This window comes from Pipistrellus hanaki (genome assembly GCF_964339955.1).
Source record: "Pipistrellus hanaki genome assembly, chromosome: 5".
NCBI lineage: Eukaryota > Metazoa > Chordata > Mammalia > Chiroptera > Vespertilionidae > Pipistrellus > Pipistrellus hanaki.
In genome coordinates this window covers 25,941,043-25,965,319 of record NC_140507.1, presented here as the reverse complement: position 1 = coordinate 25,965,319, position 24,277 = coordinate 25,941,043, and the positions used below count along the sequence as shown (strand labels likewise).

General features: G+C 36.9%; 1 protein-coding gene across 5 annotated transcripts in view; it reads left to right on the top strand.

Annotated features, from left to right (window-relative positions):
- LOC311623135 (ankyrin repeat and KH domain-containing protein 1) overlaps window positions 1–24,277 on the top strand; it is a gene marked incomplete at its 3' end in the record, with an annotated part of 113,716 nt that overhangs the window by 83,902 nt on the left and 5,537 nt on the right. For 3 of the 5 annotated variants that reach the window (XM_084884921.1, XM_084884925.1, XM_084884922.1), the window contains 16 exons: window positions 1,264–1,409; window positions 1,567–1,678; window positions 2,358–2,503; window positions 2,786–2,928; window positions 3,320–3,533; window positions 5,061–5,236; window positions 5,469–5,631; window positions 6,996–7,091; window positions 7,514–7,630; window positions 10,295–10,469; window positions 11,371–11,827; window positions 12,693–12,839; window positions 15,150–15,299; window positions 15,471–17,080; window positions 22,297–22,473; window positions 23,706–23,957. In XM_084884921.1, coding sequence (XP_084741047.1) covers window positions 1,264–1,409; window positions 1,567–1,678; window positions 2,358–2,503; window positions 2,786–2,928; window positions 3,320–3,533; window positions 5,061–5,236; window positions 5,469–5,631; window positions 6,996–7,091; window positions 7,514–7,630; window positions 10,295–10,469; window positions 11,371–11,827; window positions 12,693–12,839; window positions 15,150–15,299; window positions 15,471–17,080; window positions 22,297–22,473; window positions 23,706–23,957 — 4,281 coding nt within the window. The remainder of the gene's footprint in view (window positions 1–1,263; window positions 1,410–1,566; window positions 1,679–2,357; window positions 2,504–2,785; window positions 2,929–3,319; window positions 3,534–5,060; window positions 5,237–5,468; window positions 5,632–6,995; window positions 7,092–7,513; window positions 7,631–10,294; window positions 10,470–11,370; window positions 11,828–12,692; window positions 12,840–15,149; window positions 15,300–15,470; window positions 17,081–22,296; window positions 22,474–23,705; window positions 23,958–24,277) is intronic. The other 2 variants (XM_084884924.1, XM_084884923.1) reach the window with 1 other exon arrangement.

Below are 24,277 nucleotides of genomic sequence, written 5' to 3'. Positions count from 1 at the left end.
AATCATTCCTATTTGTAAATGGATAGTTTAAATTATGTATACTTATGTGGTGACAATCTGAAGAAATTCTATTGCCAAGATAATTTTATATATATTGAGGGGGAGGACAGCTCATATGAAAACATATCTTAACATTTTTAAAATTTGTTATTCTTAAAAGTAGTTTACTAAACTGAGTCATTCACACTTGTGAACACCTTAGCAAGTGATTGGAGTCCTATCAAAATTCTAGAGAGAACATTCTCTAACATTTGAAATGCTTATAGTTCCCTTTAAGATCCATGAGTTTTTTTTATTGATTTTCATTCTGGGTGATAAAAGTTTGTTTATTGACAATACTGAACTTTGTTGTCTTTTTCCATATTATTGATGATTGTGTGTTTTTCTGAGTTTTTTTCCCTAAGTGGTAATTCAAATTAGTGAATAATAGAACTGAAAGTTCTGATTATCTATCTGATAATTACATTTATTGAGTATTTACTATATGCTAAATACCGTGTTAAATGTTTTTATAAATTATCTCACAGACAATTCACAGCATCCCTTTAAGATAAGTCCTATTTCTCTCTGTATGAGGCAAACTTCATCTCCAATGAAATGTAAGAAATATGTAGACATAAATGTGTCTTTTCAATTAACAAAGTTTCCAAACACCAGATTTTGAGATCCAAAATAGAAGTTCCAATGTTCGTTTTAAAAATAGTTTGATTTTCAGACATTGATTCATTGTGGCAAATTTTCAAAGCAAATACTGAATTAAAAAAAACAAAACAAAACATGCTCTCTGCTATTAATGGGATAAATATTCTAACTTGTTCTCTTTTTTTTGCATTGTTCTCAGGATATTTAATTGCCTTTTATAAATTAAAAAAGGCTTTATTTTTTTAAAGGAAACTTTTTTTCTCTATTAACAATGTAAAAGGCTACCATTCGTTACTTTGCACTCAGTAACAGACACTGTACTAAGTATTTTACCTGCATTATTCTAAGTAGTCTTTCTAACAACCTTACAAGGCAGGCATTGTACATTTTACATTTTACACCTTAGAAAAATTGAGACTCCAAGAGGTTTATACTTACCTATTATCAGAAAGTCAGTAGGGGATTCAAACATAGGTTCATCTGACTGTAAAGCTTGGGATTTAATTACTACATTATATTAATATTACTAATACAGAATTTTATATTTTCTGTATTTTTTGTATATTATAAATGACTTTACTCTTTTTAGTAGAATTCAGCAATATGGATATTGTTTTTCAGCTGTGAGTAGCAGAGTGCCTACTGGTTCAAACAGTTCCTCTCAGACCACAGAATGTCTTACACCTGAACCCTGTTCACAGTCTCCAAGCAATGTGGCTTCCCAGTCATTGCCCCCTGTCTATCCCTCAGTTGACATTGATGCACATGTGAGTATATTGCTTTATTTAAACTTATTTTGCACATTTTTATTTTCTTTGTTTAGAAAGGAAAATTATCATTTTATATTCATTGTGAAAATGTTGCTCTTCAATTGATAACCCCATTGTAAAAAAACAAAATCTAATTTATTTTTCCCCCTTCTAGACTGAGAGCAATCACGACACAGCATTAACGTTAGCTTGTGCAGGTGGCCATGAAGAACTCGTATCTGTACTCATTGCACGAGATGCTAAAATTGAACACAGAGACAAAAAAGGTAAGGAATGTCAGTCAAAATTAAAGTCTGACCCTGGCCAGTGTGGCTCAGTTGGTTAGAGCATCATCCTATGTACTGAAGGTCATGGGTTGGATTCCTAGTCGGCACATATTTAGGTTGTGGGTTCAATCCCCAGTTGGGATGTGTGTGGGAGGCAACTGATCTTTATGTCTCACATCAGTATTTCTGTCTCCCTTCCTCCCTCTCTCAGGTCAGTTATAAATAAATAAATGAATGTATGTCTGAGTGTAGTTACATCAAGTTTTTTCACTGTCAATAAGTAGTTTCTAGACTGTCTTAGTGAAAAGATGGTGAAGCATATTTCAATTTGGAATTCGGATTTATTCATCTACAGAGCCTAATTATTCTCCAGAAATTCAACTGTAAATTATCAGTGAAATACAGACTTCCTTTCTCCTTAATCCAAAAGTTGAGCATGCAGAGGTTTCAAAGTTCACTATGAGTATAAACTATAATAGTTATCTTTGACTTAACATTTTCTTTTTATAGATGTTTATGGAATTTTGTCACAAAGAAATTAGAGGCTAGAGCAGTTTTATGTTAAATGCTTATACGAATCTGTCCTAAAGACTCCCTACTAAAATAATCAAGAAATAAATGCAGTAGCTTAATAAGTAAAAATAACAAATTGGTTTGAGATTTTTATTTTCTGATTTAGGCTTCACACCACTCATCCTGGCGGCAACAGCAGGACATGTTGGAGTTGTTGAAATCCTTTTGGATAAAGGTGGAGATATAGAAGCACAATCTGAACGGACTAAGGATACTCCACTTTCATTGGCATGTTCTGGTGGACGTCAGGAGGTGTGTTAATGTTAATTTTCACTTTGTAAATATTTTATTTTATATTTTAAATATGCTTATGATGAGTGAACCACACATATGAAATGCAATGGTTACTCAACAATTGACAAATAGAAAGAGTAATTTGTAATTTCAGTACAATTGGGATTTCAAACCTTTGAATTTCTTGATGTAAAATTGAATCCATTTCTCTAATGTTGATATTTGAATATACAAAGCCTAATTAATTATATGTTAAACCCTGTGTAAACTGGAATTCTCTGTTCATATTTTACTTTGTAGGTGGTAGACTTGTTGCTGGCTCGAGGTGCAAATAAAGAACATAGGAATGTGTCTGATTATACACCACTGAGTCTAGCTGCATCTGGAGGATATGTTAATATCATTAAGATTCTGCTTAATGCTGGGGCAGAAATTAATTCAAGGTATCTATTTCCTATCTGGTTTTTTACTCATGATTATTAAGTTACTATTTAGAATAAGTGTCTTCCCCTAAATATTTAGATAGACACCATTTTTAATTAAGATAGTATTAAATTTACAAGAGCTAACAGTTCTTCCTGTAATGTGCTTATAAATAATCACAGATTATTTCAACTAAGGTGACTGTTTTTAAAGTACTTTGTATGTATAGTTGGAAATTTATAACTCTCAGGATTATGTTTTAAATTGTGGAATTTTTCTATTTCTAATTATTAGTCTAAACAAAATCATTCATTTGTTTCTTTTTACTGAAATGTTTTCATCTTTTATGTTCTCTATGCTTTCTAAAAAACAACAGGTAACACATTTTATTTTTCTAATTTCCCCCCTGAGGACTGGGAGTAAACTAGGTATCTCTCCCCTGATGTTGGCTGCAATGAATGGACATGTTCCTGCAGTGAAATTGTTGCTTGATATGGGTTCAGACATTAACGCCCAAATAGAGACCAATCGGAACACAGCTCTCACCTTGGCCTGTTTTCAAGGTCGAGCAGAAGTAGTGAGTTTGCTTCTGGACCGAAAAGCCAATGTTGAGCATAGAGCAAAGGTAAGCACTTTATAATTTGTCAACTTCGTCAGATATATTTCTAGTAGAAAAAGAATGGCATTTCAGCTCAAATTGATGTGCTGTTTTAAATTGTCATAAGTTAAAACTGATGTCCCAATGCAATATTGGAGAATTGTGCTATACAGTGGTCAATAACATATTATCACTATTCATGACTTTTATTAATAGTGAAGAAAATAGAATCAGTATTTTTTTTCAATCTCAGGTTTGAGTGGTTCTCTTAATCCTCCAATGTGCCACTTTTGAATGTACCATAGTAATATTATTTTGTAGTAAGATATTTTTAAGTAGTAAGATTATTTTATAGAGCTCATTAATAATAGACTTTTAAAGAGGCAAGTGCCTTAATAAGGCATGTGCTTACTAATGGTAAAAACCCCAATCCCAAAAATTGCTGCGCAGCCTTAGCCATTGTGGTTCAGTTGGTTGGAGCATCATCCCGTACACCAAAAGTAGCAGGTTCAATTCCCTGCTGAGGCACATACCCAGGTTGTGGGTTCAATCCCAGATTAGGGTGTGTGTGGGAGGCAACTAATCATAATCAGTGTTTCTCTCTCACACTGATGTTTCTCTCTCTTTCCCTTCCTTTCTCTGAAATCAACTTTTTTTAAAATTACTGCATAGATTATAAATTTAAGATAGCTAAAATCTAATCTGACCATGACAGATTCTGACAATTTCATGACTATTTAGCATTCAGAAAGTAATAGTATGTCAGTGTTTTGAATTCATTTTTTTTGGCTTAGAACTATTAGGTACTTAGAACTCTAGAAATATATAACTTGTGTAAAATTCTTAATAATCAGACAATGGCTAAGCTGGTATTCATTTCAAATTGGAAGGGTTTCAATGAAAATCTCATTTTTTCTCCCTGAATTTCATTAAAACTTTTCATTGCACAAAGAGAAATGAACCTTTCCTGCTATCCAGTTTATCTTTTCATATTATAGATACTCCATGTGACCCACTTGATTATTAGAAGTTCTAGATAAATCATATTACTTTAGAAATAATACCAATAGGAAATATCTTTTGGCAAAAATGTCATGAACAAAAGACATGAATAAAATATATGACATTTCAATCTATTTTACCTAAGTTTGAATAGGATTGAAAGAATTTACCCTGAGATATTTAGCAAACTGAATTCTCGATAAAGTGTTATCTAAAAAAGTTTTCTCATTGAACATTGTACTTTACTTACTTTTTATTCATTTTTAATACCTTTATTTGTTATGTAGAGAAGTTAAGGTCTCATGCGTAAATTTATAACAGTATAGAAGGTATAAAATTGTTCTCTTTGTTTTAATTTAGCATGTGATCATATAAATTAATTCAATCTAGCTTGTCTAATTGAATAACAATTTTTACTTGCTGTTTAATGAAATTAAAGATTGCGAATATTAGCGTTTTATGAGAGAAAATAAGAAATAGAAAACACAAGTCAATTGTTTTAGCCTTTTAAAAAATTATTTTAATTTACTTGAATAATTTTTGGTCTTACAGACTGGTCTTACCCCTTTAATGGAAGCTGCTTCTGGAGGGTATGCCGAGGTTGGAAGAGTTCTCCTTGATAAAGGAGCAGATGTTAATGCCCCCCCTGTGCCTTCCTCAAGAGATACTGCTTTAACAATAGCAGCAGACAAAGGTCACTATAAATTTTGTGAGCTCCTGATTAGTAGGTGAGTAAATTTTATATATATATATATATATATATATATATATATATATAGCTTTCTACTTTCACTTTCCAGAGCCATTAAAGCTAATAAATTGTTCTACTTTATTGACATTTTAAAGAACAGATTGTTTACATGGTATTTTGTAACAGATAAAAGACAAATAGAGAAAAACAGAAAAAGTTTGCCTCTTCTCATAGGAAACAAACTACATTCACATCTTTTGATTTTATAGGGGAGCCCATATTGATGTTCATAACAAGAAGGGAAACACACCACTTTGGTTGGCATCCAATGGTGGTCATTTTGATGTGGTGCAGTTGCTGGTGCAAGCAGGTGCTGATGTGGATGCAGCAGATAACCGGAAAATCACACCTCTTATGTCAGCATTTCGGAAGGTAATTTGATATGGGTGAGGGGGGGTTAAAATTCAATAATTTTAAATCAATTCTATGTTAAAACCATATAAGAAAGATAAATTGACCTTGGGTAAATGACTATAAATCTATATACAAATAATTGCTATGTTTTCACTTTTTGTGGCCAAATCTAATAGTTATATGTTAGTTCACTAAAAACAATTTTATTAGATTAACTGGTGTCTAGACTAGTTTTATTATGTCATTGTACATAAAACATTACATTTAAGGTCAGATATTATATACAGATGGATGTCTTCTCTACCTCAGGAGGAACAAAAATGAGTGGACTCTTTCATAAAAAATTATTATAAATATATAAAGGCTCACTTATCTGTTATATTTTTTTAAAGCCCTCCTGTTGCCTTTATGATAAACTATATAAACGACTTAACATGTTTTACAAAGCCCTGTAGGTATGGCTCATGCCAGCCTCCCCAGACCAGTCATTTATGCTTTCCTTCCCCTCGGCTCACTACACTTCAGCAATTTCATACACCAGGCCTCTAGTAAAGATATAAAATAACTTCCATCATTTTAGGAAGTTTCATCATGCCTTTGTTCAATTAATTGACTGCTTTGAAGGCAACCACTTTTCTGTTTTGTGTCACTATCAGACCAATTTTTGAGGATGTCTTAAAACCTTAATAAGAGTGGAATCTATGCAAGTTTCGTTATAGTAGAATTGATTATAAATTATTCAACCTCTGATAATGACATTTAGAAAGTGTTTTTTCTAGAGTCAACTTATAGGACTCAGATAAATGTGGACAGTCTACCTGGTTTAGTAAGGTGAGAGCAAAAATAATGCTTTGGAATCTAGAACATCCTCTTTGTTTTTAGGACTAATTTACAAAAACTTTTCTACTTTCCATGGGAAATGGGCATATTAAATTCAGGAGAAATATCTTTTAGTCCACCATATATTCCTGAGCATGTGGTACTTATCTTTTTCTGTTTATAAACTCAACACTAATTTTATTTTATTTTTAAAAAATATATTTTGTTGATTTTTTACAGAGAGGAAGGGAGATGGTAGAGTTAGAAACATTGATGAGAGAGAAACATCAGTCAGCTGCCTCCTGCACACCTCCTGCTGGGGATGTGCCTGTAACCAAGGTATATGCCCTTGACTGGAATCGAACCTGGGACCCTTCAGTTCGCAAGCCGACGCTCTAGCCACTGAGCCAAACCACTTAGAGCTGGTTTTATTTTTATAATTTCAATTTGTAATTTAATAAACTATCTGAAATTATTACTATACTTTTTACTTTTAAGTTTTTAAGCATATAGGGAAAATTTTAAGAGATTTTTTGGTGTATTTTCTGTTGTACTCTTTACAGGGTCATGTAAAAGTTGTTCAATATTTGGTGAAAGAAGTCAATCAGTTCCCTTCTGATATAGAATGCATGAGATACATAGCAACAATTACAGATAAGGTAGGTTTAATATGCTCTTGGAGCACATTTTTGTTTTTTGTGGAATTATGTGCCAAAATGTACAGTTATGAACCTGTTCTTTTATCCTCTGTGAGACTAACCACCTTATCTTACTATGCTTTAGTTTCTCCATTTGTAAATAGAGAATGGGTATAATACCTCTGATAAATGATTTCCTTACTCTTCTGAACCATAATTACAGTGACTGCAGCAAAAATATATTACTAGATCATTAGCCCAATTTAGAAAGTTTTCTAAAAACATACAAAGTTTTTAGGGAGTAGTTCCTTATTTTAATTAAAGATTGATTCATGACTAGACTCAAAGGATAATATAATTTATTTGAATTAAGCCCTGGATTTTGGTATGCTAATCAGCTCATTTTATTTCCTACATTGAAATACTTCCATTTTTCACTATAGGAACTGTTGAAAAAATGTCATCAATGTGTTGAGACAATTGTTAAGGCTAAAGACCAACAGGCTGCAGAAGCAAACAAGAATGCAAGTATTCTTTTAAAAGAACTTGATCTGGAAAAGGTGAGTGGGAAAAATAATTTTCCTTATAGAAATTGTTGAAAATCTAGGGTAAATTTGCCACCTATAAACCAATAATTTGAACAAAATATTTTTCAAAGGAAATGATTAATAGATTATCAAAACATCATAATTTTTCATTTGAACCTATCATTCGTAAAAAATATTTTGAACCATATAAGTGAGATCTCGTTTTCAAGCAAATCACAATTTACCAAATGATACTTACTGCCCAAGTGGTTTTAATGTTAGTCTAAGAAAAAGTTTAGTAAAAATTGGAAATCATTTGTTTCTTATAAGATGTGGGCTAGTAAAAAAAAAAAAAAAAGATGTGGGCTATAAGTGGTTTATTAGATCCTCAAAGACTAAGTGTCAAGTAGCCTAGGGTGTGTGGTAAAATGGAAAAAGTTAAATAAACAAGATCACTTTTGTGAGGCTCAGTCTGCTTACCAGGGAAATGATGTTATTAAATCCAGAACTTATATTAAAAGAACAAACTCCATGATAAAATAGTCATTCTAGGAATGCAAGAGATAGCTTAACTTGAAAATATTTTGTTGATTAGCCGAAACCAGTTTGGCTCAGTGGATAGAGCGTCGACCTGCGGACTGAAAGGTCCGGGGTTCGATTCCGGTCAAGGGCACGTACCTTGGTTGCAGGCACATCCCCAGTGGGAGGTGTGCAAGAGGCAGCTGGTCGATGTTTATCTCTCATCGATGTTTCTAACTCTCTATCCCTCTCAATTCCTCTCTGTGTAAAATCAATAAAATATATTTTAAAAAATAAATAAATTTTTAAAAAAAGAAAATATTTTGTTGATTAAATAAAGAAAAAAAATACAATAATCTTGGAAAATGCTAAAATTTTGACACCAGTTCTTAGTTTAAAAATTACAAAACAGCCGAATCCGGTTTAGCTCAGTGGATAGAGCATCGGTCTGTGGACTGAGGGGTCCCAGGTTCGATTCCGGTCAAGGGTATGTACATTGATTGAAGGCACATCCCTGGTGGGGGGTGTGCAGGAGGCAACTGGTCAATGTTTCTCTCTCATTAACATTTCTAGCTCTCTATCTCTCTCCCTTCCTCTCTGTGTTAAATCAATAAAATATATATTTTTAAAAATTACAAAACAAAACTTGTAAGCTAAAAACGGAAGGAAAGAATCCTTACAAATCAATGAGAAAAAGAGAAGTTGCTCAGAATAAGGAATGAGTCACAGAAAAATAAATATAGGTGGTTAATAAATAGATGGAGAATGCTAATTTCATAAATAAAGAAATGCACAATAAAAGAGTGATTTAAGTTTTTTTTTACCAGACTGTTAAAATTTAAAGGTCTGGTAATAGCTGTTGAGGATAAATGTATAGAGAAATTAGCACTCTAGTATGATTTCTTTATGTATGGTATAAATTAGTATAACTATTAACAGGTATTTTACAAATTAATCAATTAAAAAAGTAAATAACCTTATTCTAGTCATTCCACTTATAGAAATTTTATATACAAATGCTCAAAGATGTGAATGTATATAAGGTTATTCATTGTTGTATTGCTTATAATAGGGAGAAAACTGTAAACCTTAAAGTCTTAATAATTAGGGAATTAAATAAATTTTAGTACCTCCGTGATAAACTTGATTACAGTTAAAATAAGAAGAAAATACACTGTCTTCAACCTCCTATATAATAAAAGGGTAATATACAAATTGACCCTAATGGCAAAACAACTGGTCGCTATGATGCATACTGAACACCAGGGGTCAGACACTTATTGCAGGAGCTGCCGCTCAGCCAGAAGTCAGCTGATGGCTGGCCAGTGCAGTGAAGATGGTGGGAGCCTCTCTCATCTCTGTGGCAGTGCTAAGTATGTTAGGCGCCTGGGAAGCGGTTCTAAGCTGTTAGTCTGACATCTGCCGAGGGCTCCCAGGCTGCCAGAGGGATGTCTGACTTTCAGCTTAGGCCCAATTTCCTGGAGAGCAGGCCTAAGCCAGCAGGGGGACATCCCCCAAGGGGTCCCATACTGTGAGAGGACACAGGTGGGGCTGAGGGGAACCCCCCCCCCCCCAGCCTCTAGTTTTAAATAAAGCTTTGAATAAAGCTTTGAAGTTAGATGACAGCCAGGTCCCATCCTAATTTATTTTATTTTTTTTATAACTACCCAAGCACATACATGGTCAGCAATTCCCTGAATAGCCAATTGGATTTATGGCAGCAGAGTGATGAAATGATTTTTAATTGAAAATACAGTATTTTCTTTCAGTCCTCCCTTTCTTATTAACATAGGAGATTGGCAAATTTTTTCTATAAAATGCCACATAGTAAATATTTTAGGCTTTGCAGGCCATATGCAAAAATCTGAAACTGCAAAAAACGAAACTATGGATAAGGGAAGACAACCGTATACTTGATATAAATCCCTTGCCAGATGTATGATTTGAAAATTTTTTACCTTTTTAAGGGTTGTCTTTGTACTTTCTTGATGGTTCTTTTGAAGTACAAAACCTTTTATTTCTCATGATGTCGTTTTGTTTTTTTTCTTTTGTTGCTTTTATAAATATGTTTTGAAACTGATATTCGTGGGAAACTCCTCCTATCATAAACAAAAATAGCATTTCATTCTTTATTTTAAACTATTGCTTTGTTGATAATGTGATACATCTTTATTTCAGTCAAGAGAGGAGAGCAGAAAGCAGGCTCTTGCAGCTAAAAGAGAGAAAAGAAAAGAAAAGAGAAAAAAGAAAAAAGAGGAACAGAAAAGGAAGCAGGAAGAAGATGAAGAAAACAAACCTAAGGAGAATTCAGAACTACCAGAGGATGAAGATGAAGAGGAAAATGATGAAGATGGTGAGAAATTAGTGATAAAATTCTCCTGTATTTAGCGACTTCATTTTGAATGCCTTTGATGTAATTAATTCTAGTTAAATATTCAATTACTTTAATCTGAAATTGACAATTGACTCTTATAGTAAATATTTCTAAACATTTTACATTGTAAGGTGATATAAAGAAACAGAAGGGAGGGAGACAAACATATAAATTGAGTAAGTTCAACAGTAAATTTTTTACTAAGGTTCAGAGCTCTACAGCACTATGGTTTATTAGTCTCAAAGAGTTGTTTATTATAGAGTGCTTGTAGTAAGCAAATAATCTTGCTGTATTTGAATTCTAATTCTAAAATCCTATTTGAAAATATTTCTAAATTCAAACTATTTTGTGATTTTTGGTTAGTTCATAAGACTAACATTTCAGATCTTAAAAGTGTTAGCTGTATAAATGGTTTATACCAATTTAGACATTAGAACAGATACAGTATATTTGTTCTAATAACAGTAAAGATTTCTTTTTTGTTTGTTTTGTTAATCCTCACCTGAGGATATTTTTTCCATTGATTTTTAGAGAGAGTGGAGGGGTGGGGGAGAGACAGTGAGAGAAACATCAATATGAGAGACAACTCTATTGGTTGCCTCCTGCACACGCCCCAACCCAGTCCAGGAATCGAGCCTGCAACCGAGATACAAATCCTTGACTAGAATCAAACCCAAGACCCTTCAGTCCTCGGGCTGACACTCTAACCACTGAGCAAAACTGGCGAGGGCAAGATTTCTTTATTTGCTAGTAAATACAGGTGTAAGGAAAACATGAGTAAAGGACTAAATTATTATGAAATGTTACAGCTATATATGTAATAATTTATTTTGAGATCTGTGGCTCTCAATGTGAATTTTATCCTTTTTGATAATTTCAGTGGAGCAAGAAGTTCCCATAGAGCCTCCTAGTGCAACCACCACCACCACAATTGGAATCTCTGCAACATCTGCAACATTCACAAACGCGTTTGGGAAAAAAAGGGCTAATGTGGTGACAACCCCCAGCACCAACAGGAAAAATAAGAAGAACAAAACAAAAGAGACTCCTCTCACTGCACCTTTAATATTACCAGAACAACATATAACCTTAACACAGCAAAAGGCAGACAAAAATAAAATAAATGGAGAACCCAGAGGCGGTGGTGCAGGAGGGAACAGTGATTCAGATAACTTGGACAGCACAGACTGCAACAGTGAGAGTAGCAGTGGTGGTAAAAGCCAAGAATTAAACTTCAGTATGGATGTGAATTCCTCTGGTGATAGGAGATACCCCTCACTGCTACTCCATTCCCAAGAAGAAAAAACAAGTACTGCCACTTCTAAAACTCAAACACGGTAAATTTTTCTAATATGTTAACTCCACATCCACTTGTTGTCTTTTCATGCTTGGCATAATAATTTGAGGTTATTTTTCAGGGGTAAGTTGTGTTAAAGTTTTAAATCCACCTCATTGTCTTCAGTATTCAAAAGTGAAATTTATCAATGTCCTAACGTGCTAGTTATAAAATGAGATTATTTAAAAAAATTATGATTTCATTCTGAAGTTGAAAATATTAGCAATATCTTGATTTTCACTATGTCACTTTTATTGATTACTAGAGGCCTGGTGCACAAAATTTGTGCACTGGGAGGAGGGTGTCCCTTCAACCCTGCCTGCACCCTCTCATAGCCTGGGACTCCTCAGGGGATGTCCGCCTGCTGTCTCGCAGGTTGGGGCTCTCGCAGTCTGGAACCTCTTGCTCCTTACTGCCTGCCTACAGCGGAGGCAGGAGAGGCTCCTGCCACGGCTGCCATACTCTTCAGCCATGAGCCTGGCTTCTGGCTGAGCAGCACTCCCCCTGTGGGAGCGCACTGACCACCAGGGGGCAGCTCTGGCATTGAGCATCTGCCCACTGATGGTCAGTGCACATCAGAGCGACTGGTCTTTCCTCCGGTCATTCCACTGTTTGGTCGATTTGCATATTAGGGTTTTATTATATAGGATAGTACAACTTTTGACTATAAAAGTATAAAAACCGAATCCATTTTTATTCTAAAATAGATGTTGGACTCTGTCCTATTTCTATTTTTCTGAATTGTTGATAATTTGATGTGCCAAATTTTAATTCAAGTATTTCAGCATAATTTTTTCCATAATAATATCTTGATTTTCTAACTTAAAATTGATCTTTTATTGGATTTGATATATCTCTCTTCTCAGACCTGAAGGTGAAATGAATTCTAATTCTTTATCAACAAGCTACAAGTCAGTGTCATTGCCATTAAACTCTCCAAACATAAAGCTGAATCTGACTAGCCCTAAAAGGGGGCAAAAAAGAGAAGAAGGGTGGAAAGAAGTTGTACGAAGGTAAGAAGAATTAGTCTTATCTTTTTAACTTACATAGACCAATTAATTAATGAATAATTTGAATGTAGTTATTGTTTTCAACTGTAGGCTAAAGCAAAATTAGAAGAACTGTATAAATTTTGCATGCATATTTTATAGGAAAGAACAAACATTGGCATTAGAATAGCAAAAAATATTTTATTAAAACAAAATTTAAAAAAAAACACCTAAGATTTACAGTTTACAAAATGGCCACAAGCTTCTTCTTCTTCTTCTTCTTTTTTTTTTTTTAATATATTTTATTGATTTTTTTACAGAGAGGAAGAGAGAGGGATAGAGAGTTAGAAACATCGATGAGAGAGAATCATCGATCAGCTGCCTCTTGCTCCTCTACTGGGGATGTGCCCACAACCAAGGTACATGCCCTTGACCGGAATCGAACCCGGGACTTTTCAGTCTGCAGGCCAATGCTCTATCCACTGAGCCAAACCGGTTTCGGCACAAGCTTCTTCTTAAATGGAATATTCTACACTTGACAGCAAATCACATTGTTATTAGGGCTATGATGTTTGTTTAATGATCCCATTTTGATTCAGACATCAAGCTTATCTATTTATAACATATTCTAAAGAACTGATTAGCTGCTTTTAATGCAATTAGATCATCATAAAAAGGGGGAAAGGAGCCTATGAAATTAAAACTACCTTCCTCCTCAAAGAAAAGAAAGAAAAACACCCCTGCAGCTAACACTGACAAGTACCTTCACGCTGCCTTATACTTAAGCCATGATGGTGAAATGAATGAAAGCAGAGAGAAGTCACTGCTTTTAAACGTCATACACAATCCAGATGATACTTCTAGCCTCTGTTCACATTTTACAACAGGACAGACATAGATTTGATGGATGTGTATTTAATCACCAAAGGACTAAAGTTTCTGGGCTTTTATTCTGTAATATTTCCAAGCTTTTATGTCCATGAATGCAAACAAAAAAGGAAGAAGTCTTGTCAAAACAGGAGATAGGATGCACACGTGGTCAGATTGATTTAAGTATTATTCATGGCATACAGCCTACTTCATGCTCTAGCTTTCAAAATATCTAAATATATTCTTCCCAACTTGTCTACATTAAAATAATATTTTTTTATTACTTAGGAGCTGCCATTGGGTATTCTTTTGGAAGGAGTGGTTCAAGTTTAAAGGTCCCTCCCTCAAAGGGGGAATCCTAAGGTGTACAATGACCACCTGAAAATAATGGGTGTTATTCTCATCTGGTTGTGCCAGCAAACACTGGGTTTCTTTGATAATCCTTCAGGGCTATTGGGCCATCTTGTCAGATCTCATTATCAGCCTTTTGTCTTCTTTTTGGCAACCATTTTCCTTATACACAAGTGGAAGTCCCAGGCTCCACCTGTGAATTGCTTTTTATGTAATTCAAATCTGAGGATTTATTCTTTACTAGGGGCTCGGTATACAAATTCGTGCACCTTGAAAAGAACTGGGTCACACAGCCGTTGTAGGCACAGGGGTGGGTCTCAGCTCATCTTCCATGTCCCTGCCCAGCCCCTCCCGCTGCGGCCCCCAGTTCCCTGTCTGCCAGCAGCCCCGCCCCCACTGCCGCCACTCCTATGGGCTGATGGCACCGGCCCCACTTGCACCGAGTGATTGGGGCCAGTGCCAGCAGTGGATGCGAGTGGGGCTGGTGCCATCAAAAGGTGCAAGCAGCAGCTGCTGCCCAATCGCCCCTCAGGAGCAGGAGGAGGTGGAGAAGCCCTCGGGCGATCAGGGCTCTGGCAGCCGCCACTCGCACCTACTGATGGCGCCAAGTGATCAGGACAGATGCCAGGCACTGGCAGTGGATGCAAGAGGTGGCTCCAGTGCTGGCTGCAGGTGCAAGCGCTGGGCAGGACCACAGCATATGGAAGCAAAGAATTTTCAGTAACCACCAGAGACTTGCCCCAATGACAGTGACTGGCGCCCCACGTTGGTCTGGCACCAAGGCTCACCTACTTCACCATCCCGCCGCAACCTATGCCTGCCATGTTCCACACACACCCCCTAGTGGTCAGTGCATGTCAGAGTAACTGATTGTTCGGTTGTTCCACCGCTTAGTCTATTTGCATATTAGCCTTTTATTATATAGGATTGCTAAATATAAGTTGTTGATATTGATAAGCTAGCCTATGTTTTTCAGTATGAAGTTTAACAATATGGCATGCATTATTTTAATTTAGAAAGAATAAAATGTATGGTCACTCACTGCAGTTTAGCTGATGTGACATTTCAGGCAAATTTGAACACTTAAGCTTATGTTTAATCTTCATTTTTTAGGTCAAAGAAATTATCTGTTCCAGCTTCAGTGGTTTCCAGGATAATGGGAAGAGGAGGGTGCAACATCACTGCAATACAAGATGTTACTGGTGCCCATATTGATGTGGATAAACAAAAAGATAAGAATGGGGAGAGAATGATCACAATAAGGTAATTGTAGAAAATGTATATTGCTAGTTCTGTGTGGAAATAAATTTTATTAGAAGCATACTTTTGTTAGTTATAGTAGAATATAGAATTTTCTTTCATGGCAAAGATTACCTGTTTGTTTTGTTTTGTTTTGTTTTTTATCTTGTTTTTGTTTTTTTGTTTTTTCTCCAGGGGTGGTACAGAATCAACACGATATGCAGTTCAACTTATCAATGCACTTATTCAAGATCCTGCTAAGGAACTGGAAGACTTGATTCCTAAAAATCATATCAGAACACCTACCAGCACCAAGTCCCTCCATGCAAACTTCTCCTCTGGAGTAGGCACCACAGCAGCTTCCAGTAAAAACGCGTTTCCCTTAGGTGCTCCAGCTCTCGTAACTTCACAGGCAACAACATTGTCTACGTTCCAGGCCACTAATAAACTTAACAAGAACGTTCCAACAAATGTACGTTCTTCTTTCCCAGTTTCTCTACCCTTAGCCTATCCCCACCCTCATTTTGCTCTCCTGGCTGCTCAGACTATGCAACAGATTAGGCATCCTCGCTTACCCATGGCCCAGTTTGGAGGAACCTTTTCACCCTCTCCTAACACTTGGGGACCATTCCCAGTGAGACCTGTGAATCCTGGCAACGCAAATAGCTCCCCCAAGCATAATTCTGCAGGCCGTCTCCCTAACCAGAATGGTACTGTTTTACCCTCTGAGTCTGCTGCACTAGCCACTGCCAGTTGTCCTATCACTGTCTCTTCTGTAGTTGCTGCCAGTCAGCAACTGTGCGTGACTAACACCCGGACTCCTTCGTCAGTCAGAAAGCAGTTGTTTGCCTGTGTGCCTAAGACAAGTTCTCCAGCAACAGTGATTTCTTCTGTGACAAGCACTTGTAGTTCCCTGCCTTCAGTTTCCTCTGCGCCGGTCACTAGTGGACAAGTTCCCACCACATTTCTACCTGCAAGTGCTCCTCAAGCACAACTTTCTTCACAAAAGACGGAGTCTTTCTCTGCCATGCCACCCCCAAAAGAGAAAGTGTCCACACAGGACCAACCCGTGGCAAACCTGGGTACGCCATCTTCATCTGCAAATAGCTGCAATAGCTCTGCCAGTAACACGCCAGGAGCTCCAGAAACTCACCCATCCAACAGTCCCACGCCTTCTAACAACACACAGGAGGAGGCACAGCCATCCAATGTGTCTGAATTAAGTTCTGCGTCAATGCCATTTGCATCTAATTCAGAACCTACTCCATTGACTTTGGCATCACCAAGATTGGTTGCTGCTGATAATCAGGATAACAATAATTTACCTCAATTAGCTGTACCAGCACCTCGAGTTTCTCATCGAATGCAGCCCCGAGGTTCCTTTTACTCAGTGGTTCCAAATGCAACTATACACCAGGATCCCCAGTCTATTTTTGTTACAAATCCAGTTCCTTTAACACCACCTCAAGGCCCACCAGCTGCAGTGCAGCTTTCTTCAGCCATGAACATTATGAATGGTTCTCAGATGCACATTAACCCAGCAAATAAAACGTTGCCACCGACATTTGGCCCAGCCACACTTTTCAATCACTTCAGTAGTCTTTTTGAGAGTAGTCAGGTGCCAGCTAACCAGGGATGGGGAGATGCTCCACTGTCCTCACGAGTTGCTGCAGATGCCTCTTTCACTGTTCAGTCAGCGTTCCTAAATAACTCTGTACTTGGACACTTGGAAAATGTGCACCCTGACAACTCCAAGGCACCTGGCTTCAGACCACCTTCCCAGCGAGTTTCTACTAGTCCAGCTGGTAAGTTTTAACTATCACTGCAGCTCAGGTTGGGGCTCTGACAGCATATTCTAATATTCTAACATAATAATGAAGTATTTATTTATACATGATATTGCATAATCTTAAAGAAATGAGAATGTGTCATAAATAGTAAAGACCCTTTAATGACTGCTGATTGGGCAAAAAAGTAGGTGTAAGTAAATCACTCACATATGACGAGCTGCCTTATGCTCTTTATCTGATCTCTCTGTCCCTCATAGCAGTGACCGTGTGTCAATCCATTTTCTTAGAATTGGTATAAGATGATATTAATAAAACAAGATTTATAGGATATTTCAGGGACTCCCAAGTTTACAGACTTTTTAAATCATAGCGATAGCTTACGTTTCTCAGATTTAAAAAGTTTGAGTTACAAAGGTGTTTAGGCTCCAGTCCATGATTTTCATTCTTTGTTTTCAGTCTTGGGTGTTCAGACCAAATATTAAACGATGTTGTTTAATAATACTCTGCTATTTACATTAGATGGAGCTGGTTGAATGAATCCATTCATTTTTCTTTATTTTAAAAAGACCAGAAATTCATTCTTCAAAATCAGAAATTAGTTGCTGAGGAGTTATAAGAAATATAGAAAGATATAAGCCCAGTGTTGACTTGGAGATACTTGGAAAGCCAGAATCTATTTTTTAGATTCTAAGAGCCAAATTTCACTCCAATCTGCACTATTCTGAAAAACAAATTAGTAACTGTGGCAGGCATAGAATAGGGGTAAAAATTACTGCCACTTAACATTTTTACTTCAGTTGGAAAACTGTCACATACTCCATCCTTCCTTTTTGCTAACTATGAATTGATCTATGTTGTTTAAAATTTGTGAGTTTATGGATATGGTAGAGCCTTAGCTTTCATTTCTGATATGTTTCATTTACTTGTCTTTTCAGAAGGCTGTACCTGTTGTATCTTCTTCTCAATAGAATTCATTGCCAATGCTTAGGCTGTGATAGAAAGCATTATTAATTCTTGACTTGACTGCTACTAATATTTGAATTTATATAGTACCTTAGCCAGAGTTGGACTGCAGAATTCTAATTTTCCAGTGTTTGAGCCCTTTGGACTTCACATACTACATGCCAGAAAATGTACAGATTATGAACATCTGGGGGAGAGTGGGGGAGTAAAGGAAATCATGTATTTAGTTTGTTTTTGGGTCCTGAATTATTCAGATCCATAATATCAAAATAATTTATTGCTAATTAAAATAATAACTCAAAAGCAAGCATTAATCCTTGATCTGGGGTCAACATTTCTTTTTTTATATAATTTTTTTATTAAATTATTATCTATGTACATATACCATTGCCCTCCCCCCCTCATATATGCCTTCCCTCCCCAGAGTTTTGTACTTATATGCATGTATACAAGTCCTTCAGTTGATCTCTTATCTCCCCCAGATCTCCCTACCTTCCCCGCTGTAATTTGACAGCCTGCTTGTTGCTTTACTGTCTCTATATCTATCTTTTGGTTCATCAGTTTATAATGTTCTTTATTATCCATAAATGAGTGAGGTCATGTGGTGTTTCTCTTTCATTGACTGGCTTATTTCACTCAGCATGATGTTCTCCAATTCCATCCAGGTTGCTGCAAATGATGAGAATTCCTTCTTTTTTATGGCAGCATAATATTTCATTGTGTAGATGTATCAAAGCTTTTTGATCCAATCATCTGCTGATGGGCACCTAGGCTGTTTCCAAATCCTAGCTATTGTGAATTGTGCTGCTATGAACATAGGGTTGCATATATCCTTTCTGATTGGTGTTTCTAGTTTCTTGGGATATATTCCTAGGAGTGGGATTACTGGGTCAAATGGGAGTTCCATTTTCATTTTTTTGAGGAAGCTCCATACTGTTCTCCACAGTGGTTGCACCAGTCTGCATTCCCACCAGCAGTGCACGAGGGTTCCTTTTTCTCCGCAACCTCGCCAACACTTGTCGTTTGTTGATTTGTTGATGTTGGCCATTCTGACAGGTGTGAGATGGTACCGCATTGTTGTTTTGATTTGTATCTCTCGGATAATTAGTGACTTTGAGCATGTTTTCATGTGCCTCTTGGCCTCCCTTCTGTCTTCTTTTGAGAAGATTCGGGGGTCAACATTTCTTAATTGCCTGTACTATTTATTTTGCTGGTGCTCTTCTCTATGGATAATTTACTCTCCTAGTTTATAAATAAAAATAAGAAGTTGAGAAAGAATATGAAAAATTTGAAACCTCAAACACTGCTGGTGGAAAGTTAAAATGGTACAGCCACTGAAAAGTTTGACATTTCCTCAAAAAGTTAAACAGTTACCATATGTTCTAGTAATTCTACTCCTAGGTATACCTAAGAAAAGACAAATGTCTGCACAAAAACTGGTACATAAATGTTCATAACAGCATAATTGATAATAGCCAAAAAGTAGAAACAAGCCACTAATGATAAGTGGAAAAACAAAATGTGCTATCTATAATAATAAAAGTATAATGTGCTAATTAGACTGGGCATCCTTCTGGATTACCTTCTGGATGAAGCCGGGGCTGCAAGGGAAGCCTGAGTCCAGAATGCTTGCCAGTGGCTGGAGAGAAGCTGGGTCCCGGGTGCCAGAGGGAAGCCAGTGCTGGCCGCCAGGGGAAGAAAGGCCTACTCTTGCATGAATTTCGTGCATTGGGCCTCTAGTAATATCTATAATAATAAAAGTATAATATGCTAATTAGACCGGAGGACCTTCTGGATGAAGCCAGGACTGCGAGGAAAGCCCAGATCCTGGGTGCCTACTGGCGGCTGGAGGGAAGCCCAGGTCCTGGGTGCCAGAGAGAAGCCGGTGCTGGCAGCTGGGAGAAGGAAGGCCTTCTCCTGCACAAATTTCATGCATCAGGTCTCTAGTGTCTATATAATGAGATACTGTTTTTATTATAATACATTAGATATAATCAGAATCCTATATAATAAAAGGCTAATATGCAAATCAAATGAATGGCAGAATAACCAATCGCTGTGACATGGTGATTAGTGAACTCCCCCTATGGGGAGCCAGGCTCATGGCTGGTGAGTGCAGCTACAGTGGCAGGAGCCTCTCCCACCTCCACAGCAGTGCTAAGGGTGTCCGACTGCTGGAGCGAGCCTAAGCCAGCAATCGTATATCCCCCAAGGGCTCCTGAACTGTGAGAGGTGCAGGCCCAGTTGAGAGACCTCTTTCCTGAGTGCACAAATTTCGTGTACTGGGCCTCTGGTGTATTAATATATTATAATCTATATATAATACAAAAGCCTAAGTGACCAGCCAACTGTCTGGTAGTTATGATGCATAATGACTTCCAGGAGGCAGATGCTCAGCGCACAGGCATAGAAACATGGAGCAGATTGATGAATCTCAGATGGAAGGGCACAAGGTGGGAATAGATTAATCAAAAATCTTATATGCATACTAGAGGCCTGGTACATGGGTTCGTTCACTGGTGGGGTCCCTTAGCATGCCCTGCAGGAATCAGGTCAAAACTGGCTTGGTGCGTGAATCCATGCATCGGGCCTCCAATTTCTATATAATCCTAATATATAAAAAGCCAGGGGCTGGCACAACCTAGACGACCAGATGGACAACTGAACAACAGGCTGCATGAGGTGACCAGGCTGACGATGGGGGGAAGGAGGCAGTTGGGGATGACCAGGCCTGCAGGGGAGGCAGTTAGGAGCGATCAGGCTGGTGGGCAGAGGCAGTTAGGGGCAATCAGGCAGGCAGGCAGGTGAACAGTTAGGAGTCAGCGGTCCCAGGTTGTGAGAGGGATGTCCGACTGCCAGTTTAGGCCCAATCCCCAGGATTGGGTCTAAACTGGCAGTCGGACATCTCCTGAGGGGACCAGGATTGGAGAGGGTGCAGTCTGGGCTGAGGGGAACCCCCCCAACCCCCCATGCACGAATTTCGTGCACCGGGCCTCTAGTCAGATATAATAGAGAGAAAGGAAGTACTGCCCTGGCTGATGGTCCTCAGTAGTTAAATCATCAGCCAGCTCACTGGGTTCACTGTCCCACCAGCCAACCTAGGGCACATGTGGGAGGTAACCCATCAGTGTATCTCTCTTACATTGTTTCTCTCTCTCTCTCTTTTTTTTTTTTTTTTCCCTTTCCTTCCCTGCCCTCTCTCTCTTCCACTCTCTGAAAAGCAATGGAAAAAATATTCTCAGATGAGGATTAAGAAAAGAAAAGGAAGTACTACTGATTTATGCTACAACATGGATGAACTTTAAAAACAGTATGCAAAGTGAAAGAAGCCAGTCACAAAAAAACACATATTGTGTTATTTCAATTGTATGAAATTTCTAGACTAGACAGGCAGTCTATAGAGATATTATAGAAAGTTTATTAGTGGCTACTTAGAGGTGGGGTAAAGGGCCATGGAGATTGACAGGTAATGTATACAGAGTTTCTTTTAGGGTAGGCAAAATTGCTCTAAAATTGATTGTGATGGTCGCACAATCCTGTGAATTATATACTTTAAAGATAAACCTCTGAACTATATACTTTAAACATATGAATAAGACCAACTTAAAAGAAGTTTTGACAGTTTTTTTGTGTATATTAACTACTTTTTCCTGAAATGAGCAACTATAATCCTTTTCCATATCCTTGTCCCTTTCCCAAATACCTTCTCCAGAGAAAGCAATGGAATTTGAGAAGACTGTTAATTTAAACTTACACAACCTAGATAAAAACTTTCATATAGTTGGTAACTGGTTTTTATTTTTCAGATGGCATACTGGAATTAAATTAAATAGTATGCTTTTCCTCCCTGTTAGGAAGGAAACGTTAGTAGGTTTTGTTATTCTTCTATATAAATGACTATAATATAGATGAAGAGCTGAACTTTTGAGATTTCCCCCAAAAGGGAGAGCAGAAGTTATTGATGGGTAGCACTTAGTCATAGTCACAACATGCACTCATTTCATGTCCCCTCCAGTGAAAGCTTTGAGATTTATCTAGCCATTATTAAACATTGGGCTCACTTTTCTATGTCTAGTGCTGTTTAGTGATATCCTTCTGGAATGCAAGAAAAAAATGGGTTTGGGCCATATAGCACATACTAAATGGATTATTTTTGCTATGATCTATGAAATTTACTACATGCTTTCTCCTTTTTAAAAAGGAATTACTTGAATTTTCCATTTTAAAGCCTTGGCTAATTTGGATGTCTTGGGCCTGTTTTATTTCAGGGTTACCATCCATTGACCCATCAGGCAGCTCCCCATCTTCCTCTTCTGCTCCTCTGACAAGTTTTTCCGGCATACCAGGGACACGTGTTTTCCTGCAAGGGCCAGCTACTGTTGGAACTCCTAATTTCAACAGACAACATTTTTCTCCCCATCCTTGGACAAGCGCCTCAAATTCATGTAGGGATCCTAGAGGAACTCTTCCCAAAAAGTCTTGAATAAGTTATTAAATCATTTGTTTCAGGGAGCACTATATTGTAACTTTAGCATTCTAACTAGTATGTAAATACCTAAGGTTTGTATTGCAATCATGTCAAAATGGTCAGTCGTTTATAGCAGTGGTCGGCAAACTCATTAGTCAACAGAGCCAAATTTTTTAAACTTAAACTTCTTCTAAGGCCACTTCTTCCAAATAGACTTGCCTAGGCCGTGGTATTTTGTGGAAGAGCCATACTCAAGGGACCAAAGAGCCGCATGTGGCTCGCGAGCCGCAGTTTGCCGACCACGGATTTATAGGATGGAAAACTTGAGAAGGGTCAAGCTCTTCCAAGCCAGAAATGTTTACATTAGGACTTAGATCAAGAAAAGAGGTAATTCAAAAAGTTTTATAAAAGGACCATTTGGGAACAGTATTGTGAAATAATATAATTTTTTAAGTCTGAAAAGAAGTTGAATTTATGCGTTTGGTCAGTGTGGTATGATGCCTCATTTATTTATATATTTACACTTTAGTCATTATTGCAGTTTATAAGTTAAAGTATACCTCTATTCTGACTTAGTTATTTCAATACTTTGAATAGATGAAATTCTAACAGTACTTGAACAGGATTTTATTTTTTTTAATGAGGTAGACAGTGAGTATTGGCCCTTTCGAAAATGAAAATTCCAGTATTACCTGACAGTCCCATTAAGAAAGAAAACAATGAGTTGAATCCTTTGATGTTTTGCTAATATTTAACCTTTCTTCCTTATCGAAAAAAAAAAAGGACTGTAGAAAGGGAAAAAGAAATAAAACAACTAATAAATGTAGATGGCCACCAGCTGTTTTCAAGACAATATACTAGGTACTGTGCAAACATTGCCACATTTAAGTTAATTTAAAATATGACAATATATATTTTGATAAGATAATTTAGAACTAGAATAAGAATAAATATGCTTTCTTTTCTAACCTTGTACAGTTAAATCTGGACTTTTTTTTTTTTAGTTTATTTGTTTATACTTCCTATAGGCAGAAGGTAGTGTAGGGTAATGTTTATAGAACTTATATATTCTCATTTGAATGATCTTATAAAATTATAAATTTTTCTTTACAGAACCTATGTTTTGGAATAGATCTTTCCAACAAGGTTTCTCATATTATCATTAGTTTTTATATGTAATAAAACAATAGAGAAATATTTTGCCACCAGGTGACTCTCCTCTTCCATCTGTTTCTTCGGGATCATCTTCACCTCTTTCAGCCACTTCTGCCCCACCAGCATTGGGCCAACCAAAAGGAGGCAATGCCAGTCAGGATCGAAAGATACCTCCCCCCATTGGAACAGAGAGACTAGCCCGGATTCGGCAAGGAGGGTCTGTTGCACAAGCCCCTGTGGGGACCAGTTTTGTCGCTCCTGTTGGACACAGTGGAATCTGGTCATTTGGTGTCAACGCCATGTCAGGTACAGTTACCTTGCCCTCTCTCTGGAGGGATATCTCAAGTAAGTTGTGGAATTTTGCCATTAAAACTTAGTTCCTTAAAAATAAAATAAAACAAAAAACTTTTTTCCAACACTTAACAATCAGTAGTCGTGTTTATATTTTTTAAGAATTTGACCCAGTCTCAGGGTCTGGAATGTTATATTTTATATAATATATGTAATATGTATAATAATAATAATAATAATATATGATTTATATAAAATAACAAATAGAGAATTGATTAAAAGTAAAAGATTCTAAGTGTATTTCCTTTATCTCAAGTTTTTCCATGTAAAATGGA